At 39.4% G+C, this 17,830-nt stretch overlaps 1 protein-coding gene across 4 annotated transcripts in view; it reads right to left on the bottom strand.

The window, feature by feature from the left end:
• The window catches only part of LOC105199914 (uncharacterized protein DDB_G0284459), a 43,266-nt gene that overhangs the window by 7,586 nt on the left and 17,850 nt on the right, over positions 1–17,830 (bottom strand). Inside the window, exon 1 of one of the 4 annotated variants that reach the window (XM_011167266.3) lies at positions 892–1,764. The exons of 2 other annotated variants lie outside the window; for them this stretch is intronic. In XM_011167266.3, the coding sequence (XP_011165568.1) occupies positions 892–906 (15 nt within the window). In that variant the 5' untranslated portion in view covers positions 907–1,764. Of the gene's footprint in view, positions 1–829; positions 852–891; positions 1,765–17,830 lie in introns of those variants that run through there. One more of the 4 variants, XM_039457253.1, reaches the window with a different exon arrangement.

Below are 17,830 nucleotides of genomic sequence, written 5' to 3'. Positions count from 1 at the left end.
ACCGCGACGAGAGCGGTTTGCCGATGACGTCACGCTTGGATGTCACGCCGGGTTCCGCTGACCGATGAATGGAGAATGCACTTTCTCCGACACGTTACATACCGCCGACTGCATTTGTTGCGCCGCTGCAACGGCTGCAGACGACGGGACACGCTCGCATTGTTTTGCTCGCGAAACAACCGGCACCATATGCGTTCCCTCCCGCTCGAGTCGGTGCGCATGCTTGCTTGCTTGCTTGCTTGCGTGCGTGCGTGTGTGCGGGCGTGCGTGAGTGCGTGCGTGCGTGCGTGAGTGCGTGCGTGCGTGCGGAAAGTACAAAGACGACCAGGTGTCGACCAACGAATGAGTTTCCGTCAACGGCGTCGACGAAGTGATCACGATGTATTTCTCACGGCGAATTCTCGTCTCCGGTTAACTGGCGAGCTACAATTGGCAAGATCATCTCTCAGCCCTCTCAAATCTGTATAATATTTTCAAAAATCTTGCGAACCGAGATATTACAACTGACACGTTATTTCGCGAGGAATTGTTGATTGACGCTGACGAATCTCTAACAGGGGCACAAACAATTTTATAAATTGATTCTGAGCTCAGACTTTCAACTGAGAAAGAATTGAAGAATCTATATTTGTAAATTGAAGTAAATATGTAAAGCAAACTGAGAACTTCTTCAGAGAGTTACGCACCATCAAGCCGCGGCAAATTTACGACAAGCTTATCAGAGGCTTCACGTAGAAGATACGCGAAAGATACGGGAATCAGGAATAAATTCTACAGATGAGCCCCTCGACTCCGAACCACACTCGTCTCGGAGAGACCTGGAGCTAACCTGCCGTTTCTTGCCGCTCACTCGTGGCGAACGTTAGCCCTCGATTACCATCGAGCCTTTACCTTCGCGAATTCCATCCACCTTCCGCTGGCCTCCGCGCTATCTCAGGACGATCCTGACGCATCTGTACGAACGCGCGAGGAATTCTACGTCGCTCCCGATGACGCGCACCGCAACGGAGCGGCCGAATTTCACCTGGCCGCGCGCCTCGCGCGGCATTCCGCGGTCTCTTCCCTTGGGCCCCTCGGTCGCTCCACGGGGTTCACTGACAAGTCTCGATGGTCCCGACTAGCTTACCGAGGCGTTACGAGTTTGCTCAAGCCAACGCGTTTCATCTCGAATACACACACACACATACATGTACACACGTACGAAGAAGAAATCGGGGAACTTGAAGACACTCGCGCCGCGACAACGGCGCTCTTCGGCCGCGCCGCGAAGAAGAAGAAGATATTCGTGGGGGAGGGAGAGAGACGGAGAGACTTGACGAAATGCCGAGGAAATACCAACGACACGGGCTTAGACCACGGACCGACTCCGACTGGTCGGCGAACACTCGGTTCGCTGCCGAGCCGCCAGCGAAACGGTGCGTGGAAGGGAGAACGTTGCCATCCAGGTACGGATTTTCAAAGGCCGGAGCTGGATTTCTTCGCGACGTCGCGCACATGCTGATTGAAAAATCCCACGGCAAAGAAGAAGCTCGATTGCCGTTAAAGAGTTTAGAGCCCTAACAGCGCAAGATGTCGCACGAATATTCTAGAATATTCCTAATGAAAATATCGTACGAACATTCGTACAATATCATAAAATATATTCGTACGATATTATGTACTGTTGGAAAATAAAAAAAAACTGGACACTCTCCTACGAGTGTCCTCCGAACTTCTGGAGATACGCTATCTCTAAACGTGAACGGCGCAACCGACACCTTGCGACAAAGCTATTATTGCGTATCGATAACGCAACAGACATAAGAAGTTGTCGTTATCTATTTTACAACATACAAAAAGAAATTAAATTATTACACAAGTTTTTCCACTGTGTAAAAATAAATCATAATAAACGATTTTATACGTGAAATTTTATCGGTATGAAGTTACAAAAGAAGAAAAATTAATTATGAGATAAATTACTTGAAATTATTTTTCGTTATACGCGAATATTTTCAGTTTACGTCGCACAGTCGCGAAATAACCCGTTCGCGCACTATTGACTTAAGTATTTATCGACAAGTTCAGCCCTGCATCGAGACGGCAGGCAGGGGAGAAGGAAGAAAGTGAGGAAAGCAGGGGCGAGAGAAAGAGAGAGACGCAAAGTCTACCTCACGTAGACGCATTTGTATGCGTGCGCGCACGTTTACACGCACGGTCGGTCCATCGTGCCCAGATGGAAACAGGTAGGACCACCGGATGGTACCGCCGTATGTAATGCAAACGCGAGTGTAACGTGTCCCTCTTCTCAGTTGAAACGCGAAATACTCGTGATTCCAGTCAGCTGACTTCGATTTAATTCTTCATCATCCTTCAAGAGATATTTTCCGTTTTCGCCAGCAACGTCTCGAGAAATATCGTTAGGAATTGTTACATTGTATACCGATTTCGAAGAGATGTGTCTTCGACGTAATTTCGTTGAACTAACGCCAATCCCCTCTCTTCGCTAATTAATTAAGGATAGATAAGAGAGAACACGACATTTTACACTGAGGGGAAAATTAAATTTTAATAAATATTTATTCGAATAGTACTAATGAAATATTTACTAACTGTAAATTATATATTTCTTTAGTACAAAAACCGTAATTTAATTTAATCAATTTTTTCTTATAGAGTAGATATTTATGTACCGTAAGTAAATATTTCATTAGCACTATTGGAATAAATCTCTATTAAAATGTAGGAAATTTTTTCTCTCGGTGTATATAGAATAGGGTGCACATTTTTTTCGCACTCGTCACCTCATCCTCATTCGCGACGCGTGAGCTATCGTTGTCATTGGAACGTTATCGGTACCCGGGCACTCGTTCTTGATCTTGTCACGATAATGCGCGAACGCGGGAATGGCGATTGTCCTAGAAAACGAGATTCTATACAGGTCGGCGCCTAGTCTCCGCGCGGAGCGGTTGTGCAATAGCCGTTTAACGACTTCGTCGAGGCCTTCTTGCTCTCCCTCGCTTTTTACGGAAACCACCTTCGGGTAATTCGCATTCGACTGCTCGGGGAGCGGTTGCCTCGATCGCTAATCGGAAGTCCGCATTGCCGAGTAGAAAATAGAAAGGAATGCGCGAGATCAGCGAGCGTTTGCGCGCGAAAGGAAAGGAGTCTGCGATTCATTTTCGCCGCATCTTAAATTCTTTATATTCGTCACCTACGTTGCGCTTAACGTCGTACATCTGTAACCTTGATTTCCTCGCACTCCCGTACTATCACGAAACGTGTTGTTACCGATTCCCTTATGAGATACGAAATTAATCCCCCACTCCTTTGATAATGCCATATTGATTTATTAACTCGGTCACCTTAGAGACTTGCTTTATCAGTCCACTGGTACGACTTGGTCTTCATTATCGAGGCATATAATAAAGTTGATGAAACATTCCTAATATAAAATAAATGATAATTTCACGCATTGTTTCCGATTCCCTTACGAGATACGAAATTAATCCCCCACTCCTTTGATAATGCCATATTGATTTATTAATTCGGTCACCTTAGAGACTTGCTTTATCAGTTCACCGGTACGACTTGGTCTTCATTATCGAGGCATATAATAAAAATGATGAAACATTCCTAATATAAAATAAATGATAAATAAACGCATTGTTTTAATAGCAAATCGAAAACGCGTCTCGACTTGATTATTCGAAAATCTACAGCTACATGTCGACGACGGAGGCGCATACAAACTTAATTCAAGCTTAATTTCCCTTATTTCCTTAATTATAATTTTCCTGCATGCCGATGAATTAAAAGTTATATATCAGTGATTCCTGATCGTGGCAATTTGCTTAATTTAAGCTCTACAATATAATTAAATAATTTTTAAATCAATAAGAGAATTATGCTCAAATTTTACAGAGATACTCAAAAGTAATAATGGAACAATCTATAAAAATTTTTTTATTTTTGATAATACTGTGAAATGTGACACGTGTCTTTAATCGGTATCGGATCAGGTTAGTCGCGTTGCTCCGTGACTCCAATTAAAATCAAAGCCGGATGTCAACGCCAAAGGCGTTCGCCGTCAACGATCTAGGTCGCGCGCGAAATATTGGCTCGCACGTCGCACTGACTGAATCCTCTTCGTTGTCACGACTGCAAGATAACGATAACGGGACAAAGGTGAGCACCTGGATCTCGCGATCGATCGATCGCACCCGCACGCGTGCTCACAGCGATGCCAGAGCAAAGTTCACGATTGGCGTATCTTTGGTAAAGGATAACTCTGTAAAACGATATACGCTAAGTATCTTTGACGCTCAGACTGTTCTATTTCGGCAAAAAATAAAACGGATTCTCTTACGCTAGATAAAAAAGGTGAAAATTATTGGATTCTATTAAATGCGCGAAAAAAATGTAAAGGGAATGTAATGAATTTTTCTCTCGTATAATTCATAATTAATAATTAAAAGCGATTTTTGACATTTTGGAAATGTCTCGAGAAAAGAAACAAACTTTTTTTTCCAAAACTTCAAATTTTTATATAAATCAATTTTTAACTTCGTTATGGACGAACATTACATTGAGAGAACTAGATTAAAAAATATTTTTAATTTTTTTATTTCAGATAATTCATGCTGATATATTGAATCATGTTAAGCGATATTTCTTTTAACACACGTTCAAACAGATTTGCAAATAATTGTTAAAACATTTTTTTTAACGTTTAAAAAAATTTGTAAGAAACATTCAAGTATCAAAAAAAAAATGCACCAAGTTGTAAGAGTTTGCTTTTATACTTTTTCCAAAAAAAAAAAAATAGATCCTAAAAAAGGATATAAAAATGATGCTGAAAGCGAGAATATCTTCTTAAATTCTATCGTATAATAATATGAAAAAACAATAATTACAGATAATATGTAAATTACTTATAATTGATGTTTCACGTGCACTAGCTTGATTACGCAATATGTGGACTCGCAAACGAGATTGCAGAGACGTGATTTCGAGAAGCCGTGATTTTCTCCTGAAAATGCAGCTCAACCCGCAGAAAAACGCGGAAAGCTACGTATTATCGTTGCGTTGTAACGCGTAAATGTCTATTGTTTCGCGATAAACGCAAAGCAAATTATCCAGCTAAACCGGGTATTGTGTTATTCCCGACGTTAATAAACACTTACTACCGCCACAAAATTCCGGTTTTACGTGAATACGAGCGTCCTGTCAGACGATTACGTCATTTCTTATCATGTGTCTCATGTGGCTTACTCTTATCGTCTGTGTTTCTCTCGTACGAGGGAAACACCCGGGCAAAATCAAGCGCATCTCGCGCGAACCCCGAATCTGTGAGCGCGAGCGTTTACCTTTCGAATTTTTAACAGCTCTCCGTTGAATCATAAAAGAAAAATTTCTACGTAATATTAAGCGTATTATTTTAATGAAAATCAGAGAATGGAAATTAAATTTAGGATTAGATTTAGATTCAACTCGGGATTAAGTTTCACTGATAGACTCTTCACGAGATTTATCCCGGCGATTAAAATCCTCGTTTTGCTTCATTTGACGGTTCGATTATCGATAAAGACGCGCTGATGAACGGTAGCGGGGCAAACCGATTTTACCGTTTTTCATCGAATAATCGAATAATCGCCGGTTCCGCGGTCGACATGCCGGCGCGATGGGATTTTTACGCCTCGCTTGATTACTTATTACCTTCGTTAGTTCCCTCGCGGTGGATCGTAAACGAAGTTTACGCGCACGATGCAAGCGTAAATACATACTCACGGATAGGAGTCTAATAGCGGCGACGTGCCGTCGAAGTATCAATATACCCGGCTCGCGTCCAAGGCGAACGATCGATGTGCCGAAAGAGAAAAAAAAAACGCAAAGTGCTTTTGGCGTCGTTTGCTTTACCTCCGATATTCCGCGGGCATCGTTCACTTATAAAAAAAATGAATTCTTAATTCACGTATATTTTTATTCTTGAATGCTATTTGTTTTCATTTGAGTACGAAATGTGTTCTCCTCAATCAAACAAAAGATTTCTGCAACGTTACTACAAGCTTGCGGTAACGTTGAAACGTCCGTTATTATTTTAAACCTGAAAATTTTTATGACGTTTCGGACTATTTGAGATCGTCTACTGATTTTACTGGTGGAAGAAACGAAAGGCAACGCCAGTAATTTTTACTTCCGCCAACTGCTTTATTTTTACTAGTAATAACTAAATCCATTTTCGAACAGATCTATCAATGTTTATGAAATAAGTGAAGATAGTTTCGTAAGTGAAATATTGTATTCACAGAGCATGCCTCCAAAATGTGATTCAAACTTTCAAAGATAAGTAAAATGTTCAGCTCGTCCTACCCAATCTATGTCTATAATTAACAGACGACCGACATTGTCTCAGCGATAGAGAAATGCCGGTTGCCTGTATGTACACACAGGCGCATCTGCCGCGACGGATCTGCTACCTACAAATAACACAAGTGAAATGTGCAACGAATCCGTCGCAGCAGACCCGCTCGCATTGAAGAAAAAATAATCCTAATACAAGCATATTTAATGTTAAACGGGCGCAATTCTCTTCTTTAAATAAAGTAAAATTTGTTTTCAATTAAGAATATCTTTTCGCTTTATTTTAAGAATAATTTATTTTCAATCGAAGATTATTTAGTCTTGGCGCTATTCTAAGCATAAAATATTTTTAGATTAAAGCATTTACGCATTTCTTTAAGAATTCATTTTTTTTTGTGCGTTTTATCTCCGATATTGCGATCTGGATATCTGCGAGTACCCTTCCGACGCTTTCCCGAAGATTGAGAAACAATCTTAAATTGACGGAGATATCGATTATTTAAATTAAAATACTCTGGACTAGAAAAAAAAAGAAATCGGTGCGTCGTAAGTTTAATCGAGAATTACGTCGCAGCGCCTCGCGATGCGGGTGCGCGCAACGTGCGATTTCCATCTGTATGACCCCCGTAAAAGGCAGGTGTGCGACGAAGGTACTTCGCAACTTCACGGTGCACGCGGGTTTATTCGCGCCGTCCTCGCGACGTGATCTTTCGATTAACAGCCAGCGACTTCTCGACTTCACGATCTCTCGCCAGGCTCCCGCCTCCTTAAATGCACTTCCGCGGAAATTGATCGGTTACAGAGTATTTCGTAAGACTGCTGTTACCTGAGAATATTACGACGCTTCACGCCCTCCCTATATTTATAGCCAACCGCTGGCGAAGCGTGTGTTTCAGGTTTATAATCAATTAGCGCCTGGATGCGGGATAGCAGAGGGACGTGGAGAACCGCTGTTCGCTCGTTCGCCTTTTTAAGCCTTCGATGCCACGTAAAACAATGCCGTGCGTGTATCACGCCGAGTGACATATGGCAGCCAAGAGTACGAAAAAAATGCAGAAGGATTATAACGCAAAGATAAGATCGGTATATTGCGACTCGTTTCTTGATAGGATAACATCTGTTAAATTATATGACGAAATCTTGCATGAAATTTATAATTTGTAATCATGAAAGGATGATTACAAAAATAGAGGTAGAAGTATTGATCTTTTGTATAATATATTGATGATTGTTTGTGCATATAATTTTGAAATAGTATTTCGATAAAACTATGATGACGTGTCGATTCATTTTAATGGTATATTTGTAAAATTAAATTTAAAAAGAAATTGTTTAACGATCGGAAAAAAATATTTTAGTTGTGTTATGTATAAAACATTTAGAATAATTAATCGACCCATATACAGTAAAAGAAAAAAATATCTTACAACAAAAAATTTTATTTACACAAAGAATTATTTACTGGACAGTTTATTTATTTGCAATTAATTTGAAATTTTTTAATTAAAACATTTATGTAAATAAAACGAAAAAATAATTTTTTTTTGGAGATTTGAAAATACTTGTTCTTAAATTATTTTTATATTCAAGATCTTTTAATCTAAGAAAACAATTTAATTAAGTTTAATAACATTATTAATTTTTCTGTAAAATCATTATTTAAATGTAAAAAATGTAAAAATACAAAATTACATACATAAAGTGATATTTCTATTTACTTAAAAGTATATATTTTTACTCAAATGGAACAAACAAATGCTTGCAAATTATATATATATATTTTTTCATAAAAGACAATTTTTCTTTCAGTGTACATGTTTATAAAAATGTATAATTATTCCTAATTACAATGTGAAAATATTGCAGCATAAAATATTACACATTTAGCATGCTAACATTTTAAATAAAGAATCAAACAATTTTTTAAAATAATTTTAAAATATTTATACCTCAAACTTAGATTTGTTTAATAATAATTTTTGACAAATATTATTTAGAAATTTTATTTCGATAAAATTCCTGCGTATCATGTTAACGTAACCATTGCAAAATTTTCATCAATTCGTGCCATTGTTGTGCATTATTCACACAACGTGCCTATCGGGGTTGTTAACGACAAGCGTGACAACTGCCTCTTCCTCTCTATTTTTAAAAACGCATGAGTTATAAAATCCGAACGGCCGACAGCAATGTGCTTTACGATCGTGATTCACATTGCATACCTGCGCGATACAGATATCAGAATCGAATTAAAATACGAAACAAATGCGCCTCGTATTTTCTTTTATACTTCCGTGAAAGTCTCATCTTGATATTTAGAATGTCGTGGACAGGCCGATATTTCCGGGACGGAAATTCTATCTGCGTGATATATTTCTAGGACGGATGACGGGCTCTTCCTCGGGGAAAACCGTATATCTCGGATCCGGCGAACGGTTCTTTGTATACATAAGAAAACAATTCTGAGAGAACATAACGCGGTGAATATAAAGCGATGACAACGGTGCAACGCACACAAACGCGCGATAAAGTTGTCGCTACCAACCATAATGATCGTGTTCGCCGTTATCTTATCAGCGAGGAATTTCTCCGGCAGTTTAAAGCCGGACGCTACGAAAGCGCCGACGAAAGTGGAGCGTGCATGCACTTTGGGTGCGGATCAGTTATCCGGAAGAAAGCCCTCCGTCTCCGTTGCACATTTTCGCAAAGTCGCTGCCGCTTTGACGCCCGATCTCCCGCAAATAGATTTTCTCCGGCAAAAGACGACGGGCCCACCGAAAGCAGTTGAAAGGGCAGCTCGGAGGTGGACGGGCTATTATAGTGATCTGAAGGAGTTATTTTCATCCTGGCGTCGATATCAAGGATTCACGTCAGCGCGTTTAACGTCAACGGGCGGCGATGTCGAGACGAAAACCACAGCAGTTCTTATTTAGATCGATAATTTACTCGCGATTGCACGATTCGACAATTCGGCGCACTGCAGTCGAATAGTCAAAGTGTAGTACTTTCGCCCCATATCGGTCGAACAGAGAAAACTGGCCGACCACATTTTTGTCGCGCATCGCACGCTCTATCGCCTGCATTCCGCTCTAATTGTTGCTCTCCTCTTATCGCCGATACGTTTGTATCCGCGATCGTATTTGAAAGTGCACATAATAAACTTACTCGCTTACTCCGACGTTTAGCAACGTCCGCGAAGAAACGAACGGAGGGAAATTCGAGATAAACTATCCGCGCATATTTCGAGAAAGAAATTTATCATTTATAATTTACAGCAGAATTATACGTTATAACAAAAATTACACTTTAAAGTAGAAATTAAGGATGCTTTGGCTCTACAATAGCTAAAAGTCATCGAAGTTTAAAAATTGAAGGCTTCTGTAGGTTTATTCTTTATTTTCTTAATTAGCAACAAAAAATTTTGGTCATGAATACCCTCAAACTACCTGCAAAGAAGAAAATAAAGGAAAATTAAATTTTTGATTGTTTACTTCTTTTTTCTCTTTCTTTTCTTTTTCTTCCTTTTCTTCTTTCTCTTCTTTTTTTTCTTTTTCTTCGTTCTCTTCTTTTTTCTTCCTTCTCTTCTTTTTTTTCCTTTTTCTTCTTTTTTCTTCCTTTTTCTTCTTTCTCTTCTTTTTTCTTCTTGTATTGTAATTTATATTTTCACAACGAAAATTACTATATTTTACTGCAGTTTTAAATAAATAACTTTTAAACGAATAAATGGATCTAAATAAATTTTTGCACGAATATTTATTAGAGTTTTATCGGTATGTGTACAAATTTGGATTTAATCGATAATGCTGCTTTTTCATCAAATTTGCAAATAAATACTGCAAAACGCGATTTTATATAAGAACCAGGAGTAAACAAAGAATTAAATAAACTTTTAAACCAACAAGTGAATTGTGCTCAAATTTTACAAAGACACTCAAACGTAATATTAGAATATTCCATAAAACTTTTATATTCTCGGTAATGTGTTGAGATATGATATATATACATCCTTAACAAATTCCGGATCTTATTATATCATTAAAAATTTCTCGGTGTATCTTCACACCTCATCGCTACCTTACTCCGCTGAGATAGCATGCCCGACGCTCTACAGGGAGTAGCGCGTACTTCTGTGCGGTCCCTCGATCCTTTGATCGTTCCTCCCCTCGCTCGCTTTCTTGCGCGCGATCGCGATCGCGATCGATAGAGATAGCAGGCGAGATGCGCGACGCGGATAACAAACACGCGGTGGGGCATACGATATTACGTTTGAAAAGTGAGCACACGTGTCCAATGTGTAATGGGCCCCGCGTGAGTTGCCTTCGGGGTGCCGCCGGCCGTCTTCTTGTTCCCGATGCTTCTTGTTCACGACAACCTCCTGCCGCCACTCGTCGGTGGCTTCCCAGCGCGCGTTATTACGATTATATTACTACGGAAGAGCTCTCGATTCATCCGCTCGTAAAGCTCGCACGTGATAGAAATTCCTAGCGCACGATAAAAACTCGCGGTGCTCGTCCTCGGTCGATCTTTAAATTTCTCTCTACGAAATTAATAAAAAAATCAAGCTCCCAGGACGCTTCCTTTTATATATCTGTTTATTTTATTCACTCTTTTTTTTTCATATGTACTTTTTATACTTCATATGTACTTGTTCATTTCCTGTGTGTTTCTTATACTAGTTTTTTATCTTACTTATTCCCATAAATGTATTTCTATATGACTTCTTAAGTCTTAATATGCATTAATATGATAACAATTATTAATATATTAATTTTACAGAGAATTTGAAACATAAAGGATTTATTTAAATATACTGATCTGTAGGAAGAATCGAATTTGACTCGACAAATGTACGAATAAACTCGCTACGTATCAACGGACGCAATAACGTCAATAACGACTGTTATAGGAATACGGCTTCAATCTGCGACGGAAGTTAAACGATGTCTTGGTCATTGTTCTATTAGTTCTTCTTTCTCTTCTTCTTCTTTTTCTCCTCCGCGTGTCCTTTTCTTTCCTTTCGCTGCGTAACAGGTTCGCGCTGGTGTTGCGAATGTTATTACGAGAGATCGTGCATGCGTGCATTACTATCATTCATGGCAGCAGACTTCCTGGTGCCTCCCGTCGTAAACGTACGACTTCTTTTTCAAGCTCTAGAAACGCGTTTCATACGAGCGAAATGCGAGCGACGACTGAGGAGAAAATATCAAGAATGGACTAATGAGCATCCTAATCGTAGAGTATGTACAAAATATCAATTATAGTTTCTCTGTGTTCTGAAACAGACGAGAAGAAATTGAACTATCGGACTTTCAGTGGCTATATTTAGAAAAGAGAGCTTTTGGTGTCTCCGTATTTGAACCAGTATACAATAAAATATAAAACTTGAATTTTATATGCGTATGAAATCATCGCATTAAAGATGCATGAGTCATATCTCAAAACATTATCACGAATATAAAAATTTTATGGAATATTCTAATATTAGTTCGAGTGTCTGTGTAACATTTAAGCACAATTCACTTATTGGTTTAAAAGTTACTTAATTTTTTGCTTACTCTTGATTCTTATCGAGTTTTGCAGTACTTATTTGAAAATTTGATAACGAAGTACTACTAATTAGATTAAAATTTTTACATATACATATTCATAAAACTCTAAAACAAAATAGTAATTTTTGTCGCAAAAACTACTGTAAATTAAATTCTTTATTGTTTTCTTCTTTGCAGCGAGTTTCAGAAAATTCGTGATCCAAATTTTTTGTTGTTAATTAGAAAAAAAAAACTAGAATAAACCTAGAGAAGCCTTCAGTTTTCAAATTTCAATAACTTTTAGCTCGTATCGAATAGCCGAAACATCCTTAAATAGAAAATTTAATATTAAATTCTCTTTGACTCTCTCTCTCTTTCTCTCGCAGAGCATTGTAACTCGAAATCGCGAGATACCTGATCCCAACATGTCGAACACCTTTCGGAGTTGCAGCTCTCGAGAGGACTCGAAACCGCGAGTTACGATAAGTCGTGCCTCTTTCTCCACTCGCGAAGTACCACGAGGTCTTCTTGCCCATTGTGTACAGCGAGACAATGGACAGATATTATACGAGAGGGAAGAGCCGACGCGGAGGTGGTGACTCTGGGATAAAAGAAGGGGAAGAGGAAATCTCGAGAGGACTTCACGGTCTAGGCCGCGCAGCAGCCTCCGGCTGTCCATTAGATCGAGCGTGTGCGATAGCTCGACTACGATTGTTACGCTCGGCATCGCGCGTAAAAGCGCGCGGCATACGCGGGGGAGGATGATCGCGCGTATCGCAATCGTTCTTCGCGACGCCGGAGACGCTGACGGAAGGACCGACTGTGGACTGAGACGTTGAAGTGGCGGCGCGGATGTGCGAGATTCATCCGGGACGGAAGGGGGGCGATAGAGTCCCGCGAGGCAGCGCGGGACAGGCGATGCATGATCTGCTGAAAATGTACAATGTGCCTCGACATGAATGAGGCTTTGTGTGCCGTGCGAAATACGCATGAAACTCTACAACAATAGACCTTAATTTTATCGATAGGTTCCGCGGCCAATTGGAAAGTCCTCGATCACACTTCTCAATAGAAAGGGATATCCGATAATAATTTTTTTTTTCCACGAAATAATTTCTCTTAGCAGTAAAAATATCGAGAGTCACGATATCGAAAATTTGCGCGTTTAATCGTCTTTTTTTTATCTATTATATAAAAATATGACATAAAATCTAACTTATTTTCCTTTGGCAGCCACGCGCAAAATAGAAAAGCCCTCGACGCGCCAGGAAAAATTTCCCTATAAGCGCTACAATATTATTTAATATTAATAATAAAGTTATATGTCCACTCCGGATAATATTAAACGAATATTACACGAGAAGTAAATAATATTATTTATTTCAATAAATTATTGGGAATATTATAAATTTTAAATATAATAATTGTAAAATTTATGAAAATATTTTACGCATAATAATTCACATTGATTTTCAAACAAAAATAATATTCGTGGAACATTTTTATAATATTCTACGGATATTGAAATAATATACCACGAGTGTTATATACAGCGGAATAAAATATTTTCAAGTATAAAAAATATTATGTTCTCGGAATAATATTCCCGGAATATTATTTTAATATTGTTTTAATTTTTACATTCGTATAATATTCTAGGAATATCGTAAGGCTTATATGGTTCTCTCAACGCGCAATTACACCGCAAAAAATTACGCGAAGCGAGGAGCGCGATACGCTGTTATTTCTGGGACAATTACAGCGTGAAGAAAAATTCCCGAAAATTACATACACTACCGGCGATTAAACAGCACAGATTTCACCGATTGCGACCTCCGAGACGAACGCACGTTCGGCCCAGATCTTATAATTCTCGCTCGGCACGCACACGTCGCGGCGCGGCGCGGCGCGGCGCATCGCGCGCGCAAACTCGCCCGCTTTCCCCCGTCGCGAGAAAATGATCGGCCTTGAACTCTCGTGGCGACCTTGAGTCCCGCGACGGCAGTCCCCATCGATCATCGGCACGCAGCCGGGCTCGCGCGAGTCCCGACAAATTACTTAATTGATATCCAGCCGATTCGAGACGGTCAGGTTCGCGAGGCGCATCGCGGGCCCATTATAGCGGATTTGCACGCTTACCACCCCTGGTTTCTCGATCGTAAGCGAATCGTCCGTGGCGAAAGAAAAGCGAATCGGATGGATAGCGCTATACAGCAAAAACGATCCGATGAAATTTCCGAGCCGGGAAAAAGATCGACCGCAATCTCGTCCGCGCCGAGGGATCTGCCATTAAAATTTGATCCGGCGGCGCGGTAGGACACTCCCGCCCCCCACCCCCTTTTCTCCCTCTCTCTCACTCTTTCTCGTACGTACGTTATGCGGAATGACTTATAATTATGTTATTACATACAGATTGGTATTGTGAGTAATTGCAGCTCTCAAACGGGACGAGTCCCGTAATTCCGCTTTCGCGATTTTTTTAGAGTTCGAGAGCAGTTTACCCCTGAACGAAAACTCACTCGTCCATTAGCCCGGCTAACATTTATTCTTGTTGCAGTCTCGCTTTCACTCTCGGTTTTTGTTCCTCCGCAGCCTCTGTATATTCCTGCATATGCGCCTGAACAAAAAAGCTCGCTTGCGTCCAACGCGCATCTCACATCACGGCACGATCGGCAGGCTTGAACCGTGTAAATTCGCTTTCACGCGCTTTTCCACTCCGGCTATTAGTGCCTGCTTTGTATCCCACTCTCGACGCCCGATTAATTCTCTTATGTCTTTGTTTTATGTATCTTTTGATGCCAAAGTATGCCGTAATTTTCTGCAATTGCAGCGACCAGCTGAACCGGATAATCAACTAATCTTCTTTCGACGATTGGCTATTTTAACTATATTGTCACGCAAGATCGCGCTTTTGCGATGCCTCAAGAGACAATAGTGAAGTGGAAAGGAATTCACGTTAATTCCTTCACTCACAGCATGCTCAATCATGCGTGTAATCCATTTTATCACCTTTTAAAATATAAATGCCTCATAAAATAAGTCTCTCCTCAGTTAGATCTTACGATTAACTTGCACGAGAATCTTTCTTAAAATTTCTGTTCACGCACATTTGCTACAACGATATAACTCCAAAATTGTTATTTTTTTATTTTTCTGCAAAGAGAAAGATTTCAGATGAAAATTCATCACAGTGAGTGAAGAAAAATGATACTAATATCATTTTTATTTCTTTGCAATCACATCTGGAAAAAAGTTTCTTCGAGTCAAAAAATATTCGTTTGAATCAAAGAAATTTATGCATCATTATACGGTTAAAGAAAAGTTTCTTCGATTTGAAGAAATTTCTTGGTTGTTCCTTTTACTAGAATTTAAAAAAATAGTTTGATTGTGCAACGTAAATCTTTTTTTAAAATAAAAGACATATTTTTAAAACAAAAACAATTAAATTAATTCTCACATTTCTTTGGATTAAAAAATTATTTGTTTAAATTAAACAAACAATAAATTTGAAGAAATAATTGATTTATTTTTAAAAAAGACCAATAACGTCGCTTTTATAAATAAAATAAATTTCTATTTTACTCAAAGGTATTTTTACATCAACTTATAAAAACCAAGTGAAGAAATGATTTCATCAATTTAAATATAACTTTTCTCTGGGTGCAGTAGACTAAATTGCATTTAGTCTACTGCACCCAAAATCGCATTTAAAAGAAATATTACAAAATTTGGATCATTCAAAACGCTAAAAATTTAGTTTTTTTTTTTTAAATTGACGTTGTAATAAACGAGCAATTAATGTACTTATAATTGCGAACTGCTAGAAGTAGTTTAGATTTCTTCCCCGATGAAAGAGATGCAGATTCGAGACAAAGCAACGATTCCGGAGCGTGCTCATCCCGAGAGACGCGGGCCGCTCAAATCGGCGTCGGACATGCGCGCGTATCACGCAGCCGCGTTGTCTTCTACAAAGTCGGCGCGAGGTGAGAGACACGCCGGAGCGTCATGTAAGCACGACCACGTCCGGTACAGACTGTGATGCCACGCGTCTATCCGGAGAGCAGAATGTACGCACGTGGCACGTGCGCCGCCACCGCTACCGCCACCGCCGTCAATTCGCGGCCGTCCCGCGCTGCTGATGCGCGCGACGCGATTTCAAGATACATGCGGCTCGTATGCTGCGCGGGCATGAAAGCGGACGGACGATTATCATTTGAGGCTGACCGATGCCCGGTGGAATTGAACGGAGGAAAACACGTGTAACCGAATCGTGTTTCGCGGTCGTAGATATTGGCTTTCTTATCTGATACATGAATTCTATATCATTGTATTACATGTATGCTTGGCTGAACATAAGTTGTCCATCGGTAAAAATAAGAGATTCGTTCCTTGATCCGAATATCGAAGGTCGCGAGCGATAAGATACGAGATTATGCATGGGCGTATCTAGGATTTTTCGGGGGCAGGGAGAGGGGCGGAGATTATCAATTTTTCTATCGCATAAACAGCTAATTTGTTGTTTATGTACTCTTTTATATTAATGAATTGCTTTGTTGAGCATTTTAAAACTTATAATGTTTTCTCCTTCTTGATTTTAAATAATATTGCTATTATTATTATTATTATTATTATATACAAAATATTAATTTCCTAGGAAACAAATTTAAAATAAATTCAGAAAAGAATAGTTCTCCTGCAGGAGAAACACTATTAAATGTTATTGGAAATGTGATATTAAACTAAAGTTAAAAATAATAATTGATAAAGCAAATAAAATCATTTAATAAATTTATAAAATTAAAAGAATTATGCGACAATTTCTTCTAAAGCGATTTAATGCATCTTCAATATTTTACAATACAACAAAAAATTTCGGAATACAAATAAAGTTGTATCTTTTCATAATTAAAAATGAAAAAAGAAAGTTACGCACAGGTTTGACCTCTTGTAACCCCTATTTCTTTTCAAACGATGTTATAGTTTTACGATGATACAAATATACTTTTTTTTACGGAATTAATTAAACGAATAAAAATAAAAGAAACATTTAAAAAAAATGGCTAAACATTTCTAAAAAATGTGAGCAAAAAGAGTGTAAGGCTGACGCAATAAACTGCGATAAAAATTTGTACAAATTTATTCATTATCGATTTCCTTAACCGCTTTAACGGGTTCTACTTTTTTCAGAATTTTTTTTATGAGTACACACGCTTGCTTAACGACGCTTCCTGAAATTAAAAATTTCCGTCCAGAATTTCCGACGCGCTAATTAATGACGTCATTCGCCTTAGGATACGCCTTACCGTTACGTCGCGCATAATGAAAACAACACGCGAGGGCAACGGCTGTTCGGATTCATACAGCGAACGCAGTGAATGCACCTGACGGTTTTCCTCCTTCGCGCGACAAAAAAGCAACGGTTGCACGACTCGCCGTTTTTGCCTCGCGGTGAAATTCCAACATCGATAGTCATCTTACACGTTGTTCACGGCTAATTTTATAGCTCCTCGCGGAATGAGCGCAGGATAGACGAAAGAATAATCGCGCTGGCCCATCATTGGAGAAGAAAACGCGCGGTGTTATTGCATCACAAACAATTCGCATAATCAGCAAGTCAAACAGTCAGAAGCGCAGTTAACCTTAGGTTTCTATCCACCTCTGTCGCTCTTTCTCTCATCAAATTCCAGCGACATGAAAACAAGAGACACGGCCTCATTGTGTATTGCACGTTATTTCTCTCGCCCTACCATCGAACTCGAAAAAAAGGATTAAAACGCTGTCGATCCATGAAATGAAAGTCTCTTCTCTTTACAGAAGAGAATAAATTAGATGGAGATATACTGCATTTATGACCACGAGCAGCAGATTCACTCTCGGCACCATCGCCTAATTACGCTCGTAATTGCGTTATACGCAAGCGTGACTTTGGGTTAATTAGCCGGCGCATTTCCCGGCGGCTG

This window comes from Solenopsis invicta, chromosome 14, assembly GCF_016802725.1.
Source record: "Solenopsis invicta isolate M01_SB chromosome 14, UNIL_Sinv_3.0, whole genome shotgun sequence".
Taxonomy (NCBI): Eukaryota; Metazoa; Arthropoda; class Insecta; order Hymenoptera; family Formicidae; genus Solenopsis; species Solenopsis invicta.
Note: the sequence above shows the minus strand (reverse complement) of the source record. Positions and strands in the feature narration are given on the sequence as shown.